This window comes from Podarcis melisellensis (genome assembly GCF_964234715.1).
Source record: "Podarcis melisellensis genome assembly, chromosome: 9".
In the NCBI taxonomy this organism is placed as follows: domain Eukaryota; kingdom Metazoa; phylum Chordata; class Lepidosauria; order Squamata; family Lacertidae; genus Podarcis; species Podarcis melisellensis.
In genome coordinates, this window is record NC_138541.1 from 24,565,152 (window position 1) to 24,578,836 (window position 13,685).

General features: G+C 44.1%; 1 protein-coding gene across 1 annotated transcript in view; it reads left to right on the forward strand.

The window, feature by feature from the left end:
• The window catches only part of ENPEP (glutamyl aminopeptidase), a 56,491-nt gene that overhangs the window by 25,424 nt on the left and 17,382 nt on the right, over positions 1-13,685 (forward strand). Inside the window, exons 6-10 of the mRNA XM_081924247.1 lie at positions 991-1,104; positions 1,815-1,949; positions 3,002-3,067; positions 10,790-10,855; positions 13,208-13,359. Of these exons, the coding sequence (XP_081780373.1) occupies positions 991-1,104; positions 1,815-1,949; positions 3,002-3,067; positions 10,790-10,855; positions 13,208-13,359 (533 nt within the window). The remainder of the gene's footprint in view (positions 1-990; positions 1,105-1,814; positions 1,950-3,001; positions 3,068-10,789; positions 10,856-13,207; positions 13,360-13,685) is intronic.

Here is a 13,685-nt window from a genome sequence, read left to right on the forward strand (position 1 = left end):
GATTCGTTTTAAAGCTCTGAAGTACTGAAACATATTTCAGATAATGGTTTTGTCTCATTTTCATCCTGTATCAACAGCACTTCATTTGCTGGAGATTTACTGTTGGGGGCTACTACAACACAAAGCTGCAGTGAGACCATAGTTTCCCACACCCATTTTTGCTGCTGCAAATCATGATAAATTGCAGAAGCAATCTTCTCCCATGGGAAAGTGGAAGAGAAAAGAAACAACACCACAGTGATTTGAGCAACATCTCATGCATCAGTTTAATTAGTTCCACCCAGAGCCAGCCCTACTATTAGGCAGAGTGAAGCTGGGTGCCTCAGGTGGCATGTGCTGGGGCTGCAGATAGGAAGATGATAGTAAACCGAGCTTTGTGCAGGGATGTTGGGCCAGAGTTCAATTTTGATTGCATTTTAATGAGCAACTGCCTAATTCACACTTCTAGAACCAATAAGCGAAGTGCCACACAGCTATCCTGTGAAATTCACACTTCTCCAAATTTTGGATACAGTTGTTGAACTAATGTGTACAAAAATGTATTTGGGGGAAAGGGTAGATACTGTAAAATGCATGCATTGGTGAAAATAACATTTATTTAGTCACTTATTTATTAGTTATTTTTCTCAACCACCCTTCATCCCATAGAATGTCAGGGTCCTAACAAACAAAATATAAACAGAGCAGATAAAATATAGATATAATTAGATTAAAGCCCAGTAAAAAGAGCGCAACAGAACAGTTCAGCAATGGTCTCAAAAATACCCAATACCCCAATGCCTCCATTAACATATCTGTTTTAAGCTGGTGCCTAAAAGTCATCAGTGAAGTGGACAGCGTATCTCCATATAAGGAACCCTTTCATCTATTAATTTTGACACAGCAAGATCTGCACGATAGCTGTATTATGTAAATATTTGCTAAGTTACCATAGAGCTATAACCTGTATAAATAATGCTGCTTCCCCCCCCCCCCTGCTTCCCATTTTAGTGGTTTGGGAACATTGTGACCATGGACTGGTGGGAAGACTTGTGGCTGAATGAAGGATTTGCCAGCTTCTTTGAATTTCTGGGGGTCAATGCTACAGAAGGAGATTGGCAAATGGTAAACATTAACATTCTTACATTACATTATATTACGTGCTTATATTGTGGTGTGGAGCAGAGGCATTATTATTACTGATTTATGTAGATTTTTTGCACTGATAACATGGGGGGGGAAATGTTTTATCAAAAACTCAAAACAAGCCACAGGTATAGTGTAGAATAAAGCATGTTATTTTAAAGCCATGGAGTGCTACCAAACCACCCACTATGACCATGTCTTTTTCATGTTTCCTCCCCCAAGACCACTATGTGTTCTTTCTTCCTCACAAAGAGCCACAAACTCTCCCCTAGCCTGCAGACCATCCTCTCTCCAATCTACAATTTTCCAGCAGAAGGAAAACAACATATCTCTTCCTATCCCTCCCTATTTCCCCCCACTCCGGTCAGAAAAATCTTCCCTCAGTGCCAGGGAAAAAGAAAGGGAGGGAGAGAGGGAGGGAGGGAGAACTCCCCAGGGGGTTATGGATGCACCTCCCCTTCCTGTCCTCCTCTTCCCAAGATTATCCATTCAGACTCTGAGGTAGAGTCCTACAAGAGCCACTTTCCAAGTCTTGGCTCAATCTGTGTGCCTCTTTCACCCCTCAAGGTTCAGGTTGTCATCACAACATGATGACAGACCAGTAGAAATATTAAACAGAGAGGCATAATCATTTCTTGTAATCTTATTCAGTGTATTTTGCTCCATTTTTCCTTCATTTTTCTTTACAGATGGACCAAATTTTGATTGAGGATCTGTTCCCTGTTCTGAAGGAGGACTCTTTGATCTCCTCCCATGCTATTGTAGTGAATGTGTCTTCTCCTGATGAAATAACCTCTGTGTTTGATGGCATATCCTACAGCAAAGTAAGGAAGAACTTGTCTTCTCTTTGATACAATGTCAAAAAGGCAGACACAAAGTCAATAGTGTTTGAGTTGATATGTCACTCTTCAGGAAAGGTCAGGAGATGAAGCTTGAAAGAAGTTGGTTTTATAGCATCTTCTGACAAATGAATTTGTGTGTGTTGGTGTTTTTTTTAAAAAATGCAAACTGATGTGGAAATATGTGAACTTATAACAGAGAGAGAGACTGAGAGTAACTGAAATTGACAGATCCATCCATCCCAACATACAGCCCTTTTTCCCAATCAGATTGCCACAAGCAAGGGTGGGGAGAGCAAGCAAATGACCATAAGCCAAAGGGTTATGTAAGCTAGGCCTTGCTTGAACACAAATGCAGAAGGTCAGCATGCTATGTGAACCTGGGTCATGTTTGCTAGAGAATGTCTTCACTTAGGAATCTTTTTTTAAAAACAACAACAACAACCTCATGTGCAAACTTAGGTGCTTACACTGCTTCCTTGTATATGTAGGTATGTAGTGTTGTATGGGGCTAGAATCTTCTTCAGACCAGAATTTCTGAGAACTTTGGCTTTTGTTAGTGTTGCCAGAAGTGGCCAAACATTTTGAAAAGCATCTGCAGGCAGGATCTCTTAAATCCACAGAAAACCATGTCTCAGGCAGAGCTATTTGAGGCAGGAGGGTAGGGCTTCCTTTGCTCCCAAGCCACAGGCGGCATTTAAGGTAAGATGCAGACAAACCACTATGAATTGCTTATGGCTGAAACCGGGTGATTTGTGCCTACTTCTTGTGCTCTGTGGTTGTTGGTTCATTCTGGGTTGTGTTGACTCTCACGCAGTAAGGCGGAGGCTATGGGCTAAGGAGAGCAGTTCATAAATGTAAGGCATTAAAAATATAAATAATATGTTGCTGGGCTATGGTAAATAAGGGGGTTAATCTTTTATCCATGTATTTTGCCCAGTCAGTCAAACTTTTTCAAGTTTCAAGAACATGGCTTGATTGAAACTGGTATAGCATCAACTGATAATTGCTGATAATCCCAATCTCTGCTTTCTTAGGGAGCATCGATTCTCAGAATGCTGGAAGACTGGATCTCACCAGAAAAATTCCAAGCTGGATGTCAGGTATGATCTACTCAGATTGGTGTAGAACAGGAAAATAGGGAAATGCTTAGTAATTAGTGTGCAATCCTATGCACACTTCCTTGAGAGAATAGGTCCCCACTGAAAACAATGGGCCTTACTTCTGAGTAAGGTTGTTTAGAATTGTGGTGTGGATCATTGTAGGGAATTTTGGTCAGAACTTTAGAGAATTATTTCACTTACTTCCCTCTAAAGCCAGATTGCACAATCCATTTTGGTTCACAGAACAGGTCTTGGTATTCTCTGAGCATCTGCTCTGTGATGACATCTCCAAACAGCAGCAATTTGAGTGTATAGACATGTACATAAGACCTTTCCCCACAACTATGTTTGTCTATCAGCTTCTCTGTTACTAATCAATATCAATTCATTTCCTTCTGATACACCCTTCCCTTCAGCCTCCAGGTTCTCACCCAGGGTCCAAACAAACACCCAGCTCACCCACAAAAGCTTCACAAGGAGAGTTCCCAGAAACAGCAGGCATCACCCTAGTCTCTCACTCTAGACTTTTATAGGCAGGCCCAAGGTGGGTGGTACTTCCTCAGGCTGCCCATAGCTGTGTCCCATTCAGCTTTACTCTCCACACCCAGTGCCAGGTACAACAGGTTTGCTGAGTTTCCCAGGGGACCAAAGGCTAGGGAGATGACTACCCTCCACTCACAACCCTTTCTTCACCCTCTGTCCCCTCCTTCTTCTCCAGATGTTTTACTGTCCCATGGCAGGGCTTATATGGACAGGCCCATATAACCTTTTTTTTAAGGTTCTCTCACCCACCTGAAACTTCAAGCCCCCCACCACCACCTGGGGGGCGGGTCAGGCAAACCTGGAGACTTAAGGTCAGCCCTGAGGTTCTGGAAACTGCAATGCCCCTTTGACATGTGACCCTGCAGAGAGTTCAAAGGGTAGTGCAGCCTTTGGCTTGAAAAAGGTTAGCCATCCCTTTTCTAGAGGGGTCTCCAGTCATTTCCTAGTCATTGTAGGCCATTTGTGTATGCTTCCTTTAACAACAGTGATGCTTGCTACCAGTGCTATTTTTCTAGAAAAAGAGGTGCCAGAACTCACCATTATTGTCTCCCTTGTTCTCTTGTAATGGCAATGGCACCCACCTGAGAGGTGCCAGAACTGAGTTCCGGCAAGTTCCAGCTGATGAAAAGCCCTGTTTGGAGCCACTGTGGTGTAGTGGTTAAGAGCGGTAGTCTAATAATCTGGTGAACCAGGTTCACTTCCCCGCTCCTCCACACGCAGCTGCTGGGTGACCTTGGGCTAGTCACACTTCTCTGAAGTCTCTCAGCCCCACTCACCTCACAGAGTGTTTGTTGTGGGGGAGGAAGGGAAAGGAGAATGTTAGCCACTTTGAGACTCCTTCGAGTAGTGATAAAGCGGGATATCAAATCCAAACTCTTCTGTTTGCTATCTTTGTCAGGACTCTTGTTTGAGTCCCAACTTCCATTTTTTGCCTAAGAAAAATGTTTGCCTTGCTGCCTTTAAAAGATACTGTAGGACTGTTGTGGGGAAGCTTTGGATGTCAGGAGTTGCTGACCAATAGCTCCCATCATCCCTGTCTATTGGCTATGCTTGCTAAGAGTGATGGGAGCTGGAGTTGAGCAAAATCTGGAGGGCCAGATGTTCCCCACAAGCACTGGCTGCACTAGTGCTTAAATGAAATTATTTACCATACCATTATATTGGGTCACTGCTCACTGTTACATAACAGATGCATCTAGTGCCCACTGCCAGAACTGAAACCAAAGTGATAAAGGCGTCCAAGCCTTTAGGATATTGCATTCTGTCATCACGGTTCTTATGCTAATAGAGAAAGGTCACCGTTGCGGTGAATGTAGCCTCCCACGCTTATTTCTGTACCATGGTTGCAATCCATTTGCACTTACAATTCGCAGTCTGCCATAATGTAAGCTTGTGTTGTATGTATATGCTGAAAGTACAGAAGTAGTTGAGAGTGAGACAAACAGTGCCATCTACTGTCCCACTACAGCTAAGTCAGGAAGGTACCAGGAAGAAATGGATGGTGTTATATACTCTATGTAACGGTTGTAACCTATCTGTCAAATAGCAATTGTCAAAGTGTCAAAAACACACACTTTGGAACTCCCTTCCTATTGACACCAGGCAGGTACCTTCACTGTTCTCTCTTTGGCACCTACTAAAAATGCTTTTCTTTAGACAAGTCTACACAGATATGTAGAATGCTGGTGTGTGTTTTAATATGCTTTTAGTTTATTTCTGATTTCTTTGAAAGTTTTAACTGCTTGTGCCAATTATTTTATTTTATTTTATTTTATTTTATTATTTTGTAAACTTCTTTGAGGGTTTGGGGTTTTTTTGGGGTGGGGTTGCAATCAAGCAGTGTATAAATTTTATGAAATAAATAAATATACCAGAGAGTTTCAGAAGAAGCCATCTTCAGACAATCACAAAACCAAAATATGAAAGGAAGCATTTCTCTACATCTCCCCCGCCACTAATACACCTTCACTGTTACTGCCACATCATTCTCAGGAATCTCTAAAAACCTCCTCCCATGCAGTTAACCTTCAGTGGCAGAAAAGCCAACCAACTACATGGGCAGAAGCTTTCATACACATTTCTGGGAGTGATGCAAAAGCAACTGCAGAAGCAATGCCAACCACGCCAACCAGACGTGCATTTAGGGAGATCAGTCCACAAATAGCTATTATCCATGCATATGAGCTTGTATAGCACATAAGGAGAACACAGGAGTATGAGATAAGCCCTGCTGGATCAGACACATCTAGTCCAGCATTCTGCTCCCACAGTGGCCAAACTCATGACGAGAAGCCCAGAAGTAGGCGAGCTTACCATGACGTTCCTGTAACCACCTGGCATATTTGCCAACTATGTCATCCTGCCAAGTGGTAAGAATATGATTATTTTATCATCATCATCATCATCATCAAGAGCACCTACACTTGATCATTAATCTGAAGAAGCGAAGACATGACAAGATTTCCTTTGCCTCTTTGCAAATATGATCAGCTATTGAACCATGTGGTGACAAGCACCCTGTGATAATAGCAATCTGGGCATGTAACTATAGCCACCAAAAATGTACCATCCAACAAAGTGGTTCCCACACATCCTCCTTATCAACTACCATATTTTTCACTCTATAGGATGCACTTTTCCCCCTCCAAAAATTAAGGGGAAATGTGTGTGTGTCCTATAGAACAAATGCAGGCTCCTTGGCTTCAGCAATAGCAACGCGAAGCCAAGAAGCGTGGCAGGAGTGCTCCTGCTGTGCTTCGGAGGCTTCGCATTGCTTTCGCTGAAGCCTGGAGAGCGAGAGGGGTCGGAGAGCGAGAGGCAGGGGCGTAGCGTGGGGGGTGCAGGGGGGCCCGGCCGCACCGGGCACAACATCTGGGGGTTAGGGGGCGCAAATCCACGGGTTAGGGGGCACAAATTACTTGCCTTGCCCCGAGTGCTTGTTGAAAGTACACTAAAAGGATAAACCAAGAGCTCTGGCCAACAGTTTCAATACAAGGAATAATTCCTGCTCGAGAGTTGAAAAGAAAAACGTGTATATTCTGCTAAGAATCACAGTTTTAAACTAATAGTAAATTTAAACACAACGTATAAGTATGACAGTTTTAAAATAATAGTAAATTTAAACACAATGTTTACGTACAGAAATAATGTTGTTTCAAATATGCAGTGATATAGTATAAAGGTACATAAAATACCAGTACACAACAATAGTTTCATACAAGTCTCAATGGCAGTGCTGACACATTGGCAGTGCTGACACACATGGCAGTGCTGACACATTGCCTTGCCCCGAGTGCTGACAACCCACTCTACGCCACTGGCGAGAGGGATAGCCGCCTGAAGCCTTCGGAGTTCCCGCTGCGCTCCGCAGGCTTCAGGTTCCTTTCGCTGAAGCCAGGAGAGCAAGACTCTCCTGGCTTCAGCAGAGAGGGAGAGTTGCGCAGTGCCCCTTCAGCCAAGCAGGAGGAGAAATGGAAGGGGCTCTGTTTCTCCTGCCACTTCGCTGAAGGGGCGCTGAGCAGAGAGGGGGAGATTTTTTTTTCTTGTTCTTCCCCTTTAAAACAAGGTGCGTCCTATGGTCCGGTGCGTCCTATAGAGCGAAAAATACGGTATATCACTTTAAACCTGACCTTAGGTATAAGATCTAGAAGAGTAGGGGGGAAACCCACCCATCTCAATTAAAAACCAAAGCACAGGGGTGATTTAAAAAGACAATTCAGCAGAAACACAGCTGTGTTCCCTGACAATACAATCTAGAGTGAAAAATCAACTTCTCTCCACGCTCCAATCTTGCATGTCTGCAGGATCCATTCTTTGGTCCCTGAAAACAAGTTTTAACGCTTTCCAAAGGACAGATCTATTTTTTATCCAGCAGTGACATTGGGAGTCAGCATTTTCCAGCCTGACACATTTACTAGGCAGTGCATTAGCACTAAAGAGCTTGGAGAGAGAGAGAGAGAGCGCTCTGGCTGTGTTCTTTTTTGTTTACTGAGGCCCACATGGTGTACCTGGATTATAAATTCCTGTCTTGGTAAATGGATGAGTGTTATTTTAAGATGTGTTCTCGAATAATGGGAATATGAACTCAACCAGGGTATAATGAGAACAATCTGCTCTCTTACATAAATAGCTTTTAATTGGGGGGAATAATTAAGGTCAATGAGAATTATATTTGTAACTGTTTAATCAAGGACAGATTTAAAAAATAACCCTCAAAAAAATCTCAGATCCCTTTCATTTATCTTGTACAACTTTTCTGTATAATCATTCTAGTCACAGATGAAATTCTTGGGTGGCCAGCATCCTACACCTGGATCTTGCACATCAAGGCTGGGGAACCTACAGCTCTCCAGATGTTGGAGGACCACAACTCCCATCAGCACCAGATTTAGGGCGGTGCAGGCAGTTCCTCCTCACAAGGCACTGAGCCAAGGGAGTACAAAATATGCTGTACTGCACTTGAGAGCAGGCACAGAATAGAAAGTGAGAGGGAGGAGGGCATGAAAACAAGAGATATTTAGGGAATGCATAACATTTTGTCCTCATTCAGGGTGCCATATTACCAAGTCTATCCCTGATCCTATCATACTTAACCGGTGTCTGTGGCGGCTGAGGTTGAGGGGTGTTGTGGTCCAACATTTGGAGGGCCACAAGTTCTTCAGCCCGGCACACACAATCGTTTATTTTATTTGTATGCCACTTTTCCACAAAGAAATAATGCTCAAAGTGACTTACAACAAAGAAACAGATATGTATTTCAAACATTGCACAAAAAATCCTAATAACATGGCAAAACAATAACACAGTAACATTTTCACAATAACATAGCAAAACAAAAATATTATAACATACCCAAAAAACAACCCACTTTTCAAAACTATAAATAGAACAACATGCAACATCCGAAATAAAAAATAACAAGGGAGCTTCACAGTTTCACTTTAGTCCTTCTTGAGATGTTGCTCAGAGTCCATCTCCTGTAGCAGCTGTGGAAGCAGCAGTTTGTTCAATGGAATTTACTTCTGACTGAATATGCTTAGGAAGCATCCATGCAGTTCAATGTTATGTGAGGAAGAAATTGCTGATTCAGGCCAGCGGCCCATCTAGGACAGCATCCTGTTCTCCCCTCAAGTCCTCCTGCCATTCCCGGCAGCTGGTACCAAGACACATGCTGCCTCTGATCATGGGGGCAGAACATAGGCGAAGGGTCACTGATGGCCTTCTCCTCCATGAATTTGTCTCATCCTCTTTTAAAGTCATCCATGTTTTTGGCCACGAAGCCTCCTGTGGGAGCAAATGGTTTAACTTTGCGCTCGGTGAAGAAGCACTTTCTTTTGCCTGTCCTGTACCCTCCAACAATCCTGCAGCTTCATTGGATGCCCATGACTTCTAACGTTAGGAGAGGAGAGAAAAGCATTCTCTATCCACTTTCTTCATGCCTTGCAGAATTGTATACACTTCTCGTATGTCAAGGGTTGGTTCACACTTCTGCTGTGCCTAGAAAGCACGGGTCTGAGCGGTTTTCCCTTTGCCCCTCTCCTTACCAAGGGAAAAACTGCTCTTTAGCAATAGATTGGAACAAATGGCAATCCAGGGAAAACCCAAATTGTCATTTTCTCCAATTGAGCACTAAAGGTAACAGGGTTTATTGGTTTGTTGTTGTTTTTGTTTTGTTTTTGCTTTTATTGTGTATTTTGTGCTTTTATGTTTCATTTTTATATTGTGAACTGCCCTGAGATCTGCAGATGAAGGGCAGTGTACAAATCTTTATAAGAATAAGAATAAAACAGTTTTCCCTGGGGGGAATCAGAAGGACAAGAGGACGTCTGGCTATGCCCTCCCATGCCTTTCCTCTAAAATACGTAAAAGGTAAAGGGCCCCCCGATCATTAGGTCCAGTTGTGACCAACTCTGGGGTTGCGGTACTCATCTCCCTTTATTGGCCAAAGGAGCCGGCGTACAGCTTCCGGGTCATGTGGCCAGCATGACTAAGCTGCTTCTGGTGAACCAGAGCAGTGCATGGAAATGCCGTTTACCTTCCCGCCAGAGCGGTTACCTATTTATCTACTTGAACTTTGACGTGCTTTCAAACTGCTAGGTTGGCAGGAGCAGGCACTGAGCAACGGGAGCTCACCCCATCGCCGGGATTTGAACCTTCTGATCGGCAAGTCCTAGGCTCTGTGGTTTAACCCACAGTGCCACCCGCGTCCCAACTTCCTCTAAATTAAAATACTGCAACCTTCCCCAGGAGTATTTCTTATAGTGTTCAGTGGGAACCTGAATTTCCTTGAGAATCTTGTCCAGAGCACTGTTATTTCCTTTAGCGCTCTCTGTGCTTTGGAAACTTGCCTGTTGCTTGCATGCAGGTTTTAAACTGACTGCAGCAGCACATACGTGAGATATACCAACAGTGACACTCGCACTCTGGCCAAAGATACGATGCCGCACTGCTCAGAAGGTCTCTGCAGTTGGTGCATGGCTGAAATAGGCAAGAAGGAAGGAGATTAAGAGGCACATCTGTTACGTTATTCAAAGCCACCCTCAGATTTTTGAATCATGCCTATGAAACAACAAGAAGCCAATGCAGAGTGAAAAGTTGCAGTTGCTGATCCACAGAGTCAGAAGGGTGGCAACTGCATGCTGCAGAACTTCTAACTGTTAGAATTCCTGATCTATGATTGCAGTCATGGGATTTTTGTCTATCACATGACAGTATAGGTTTTGACTCCACAAAGTGGGAAGTGACGGAGACAGGATGTTTGGTGTTACTGTGTTCCGTGAAGTGGGACTATTGTCCTTTGTTCTTTTTCTCTTGGCTGTCTGATGCTAGAGAGAGAGGGAGCCATGTTGCAGAGCTCCGTGTGTGTTTATATGTAAATAAAGTAGATTATCCAAAATGCTGAGTTGCTGAGGTCTGTCACATGCATGATGTGCAAACTCTAAGGATCCCTAAGTGTGCCGGTGTCGGTTGGCATCGGTCGCTGATGTTCGGGCTGAAGAAAGCTTATGAAGCTCTTGAGTGATCAACCAGGAGGGAGAGAACATGCCAGTTGGGCATGTGTCTCTGCCAGGGTCCTACTCGAGTGTAGGCTCAACTCCTGACACTAACATCAGACCATTAAAGCTGTTGAGGTGGGTGTTCATACTAATATTGAGTAACTGTTTCCATTTTCTCCAACAGAAATATTTAAAAGATCATGAATTCAAAAATGCAAAAACAAGTGACTTCTGGAAAGCACTGGGAGAGGTATGTGTATATATGACTATGAATCAGTACAAATGTTTGTATTATTTTATTAGGGACAGCCTCCTAGTCCCACTTCCCCCATCTTTCTGCTTGGCTAGGAAATCTAATCTTAAAAACAACTTCTCTCCATACATTTTGAATGCATTGCTTCTGGCTCACACAAACTCCCGCTAAGTGCGACAGCATTTCTCTGTAAGAAAATGCCTCGAGGCAGGTGGATAAGAAGAAATCCATAATGAAAATAAACTGCAAAAGAATTTCAACGTATTGGGCATATCTGTTCAGCATGCTTCATCCATAACCTGCCCTGCTATTTTTAAACAAGGAAGTGGCTCGCCTGGAGGTGCGGAACTACAGCAATAGGCCTCCTGCAGCAGTGTCTCCTAGTGGGAAGGACGAGGAGGTGGCAAGGTCAGAGCTGCACAGACAACCTGCAGGTTTGGCTCTGCTGGTGCAGCTGCCACCTTGTCCCTCCTAGTAAGTGGCACTGCCCCACTGTCAGGAGGCTTATGCTGCAGCTCTACCCCACTAAGTGAGATTCTCCTGCAAGAGCAACATCAAGTACCTTAAACGGGAGCTCACCCCGTCGCGGGGATTCGAACCGCCAACCTTCTGATTGGCAAGTCCTAGGCTCTGTGGTTTAATCCACACCGCCACCCACGGCCCTGTTCAAGTACCTTACACCTCTTAAATAAGACTGCTGAAGTGAAGAAAGCTTGGGTTAACCAGGAGTGTACTTTTGTGAAAGTACCAGCTCAGTTCTGGTTCTGAGAACAAATTCTAGGGTTCAGAATGTGCTCAGAGGCACCTTGTTTTTCAATGCTGACCATAAGCTTGTTCACATATTACACAAGTGGTTTTTTTTTTTAAAGAGTGTACAGCTTTGTGCTAGAGGGACGCGGGTGGCGCTGTGGGTAAAAGCCTCAGCGCCTAGGGCTTGCCGATCGAAAGGTCGGCGGTTCGAATCCCCGCGGCGGGGTGCGCTCCCATCTTTCGGTCCCAGCGCCTGCCAACCTAGCAGTTCGAAAGCACCCTCGGGTGCAAGTAGATAAATAGGGACCGCTTTCTAGCGGGAAGGTAAACGGCGTTTCCGTGTGCGGCTCTGGCTCGCCAGAGCAGCGATGTCACGCTGGCCACGTGACCCGGAAGTGTCTTCGGACAGCGCTGGCCCCTGGCCTCTTGAGTGAGATGGGCGCACAACCCCAAAGTCTGTCAAGACTGGCCCGTACGGGCAGGGGTACCTTTACCTTTACCTTTACAGCTTTGTGCAGCTCAGCTGTTGTATACACAGATGCACTGACTGTACGCTTATTGGATGTTACTGTGCTCAACTATTTGTGTACAGAGTTGTAAATTTGTTGAATGGAACATGTGAACACGCATATATTTTTTGCTCCTGGTTCTGGCTGGTAGATCTTGAATCTCTAGTGGTTCCAGTGAATTGGTTCTAATGAGCCTGAAGACTGCTCCCCTCTGGCCTATTGCCTTTTATCAGTGCAGTCCTTGCCTGTCCTGGTTGCAAAATTATGGAGAGGAGAAAAGAGAACATGAATGAATCAAGAAGCACAGATCACTAGGAATGGATGTCTGGTGGCAGTCTACCTTTTGGGGGGGGGAATAGAAGCAATTTGACTAAAAGTGCTAAGCAAGAGTCGGCCAAAAGGATACACTCTTCTTATCAACCCCAGTTGGATACTCAGATCCTTTGAAACCCTTTTTTTTCCCTTTAGGACCATTAATCATGTGTGCACGTGTTTCAAATGAAGCTGTCAGACAGCATCTCAGGCAGATTCTCTGTGGCGTTCATAGCCACAGTGCATGCAGACAAGTAGCCATGGCACTTTATCCCATCAATGTGGCAAACTTGGGCGGGTGAGGTTGTTACCTACAGGGCCAGAGCTTATATCTGGTGGTAGGGGGGGGAATGAGATTTCTTCCAGGCACCTTGTCTCTGGCAATGTCCAAATCCCTCTCCTTCCTTTTGTTATACTAATCATAGCAAACATCTTCGTACTGAATTTGCTATACTTCCCCCCACAACTTTCATGGAAGGAAAATATGAAAGATATTGAATGCTGTCACCTAAGGTGGCTTGTGAAATCTTGAGCATTCACCTCTGCAGGAACTCCAAAATGTTGCCATCTATGCAAACAGTGTATAACGACTGGCTGGCCTTTCCTTGTTGTTTACAATCAATAAATACTGTTATTTAGACCAGCTATGCCCGTGCGTTTTCCAAAGCCAGCATTTAGAAGAGAAAACTGTAGGTTCTCACCTCCTAAGCAGAAGAGTAATATCCTTCTTCAGTCTCCTTTTGGTGTTCTCAACATGATCATCCACTGTTATTCTTAGGTCAGTGGTTATCCTGTCCAAGAAGTCATGGACACCTGGACCAAGCAGATGGGCTACCCTGTGCTGAAGGTTCTTCCAAACTCAATGATCACACAACAGCGCTTTCTCCTGGATCCCACAGCAGACCCTTCCCTGCCAGTTTCTGAATTCAGGTACAGTTTCTCCAGTAGATGAGTATGCATTTTGCAATGCCAATCAGAGTCCAAATGGAGATGTTCTGCTTCTCCAAAGGCTTTAAATAAAACAAATCCCCTCTCCCCTGTGAAAAGCTGTGCATAATTTTTTTTTAAAGCTGCATTGAAGTTGGGTCTATGTAAGTACTCTGCCACCTTGGTAGCACTGGACTCAACTCACCACAGCAGATGTGTGCCTTAATCCTTTTTTGTTGGTGTTGTTTATTTAATCTAGCCAAACTATGGGCCATTGCTACAGTACATCACATTGATTCTATTTTTAAAAATATTTTGGTGGTTGTGGT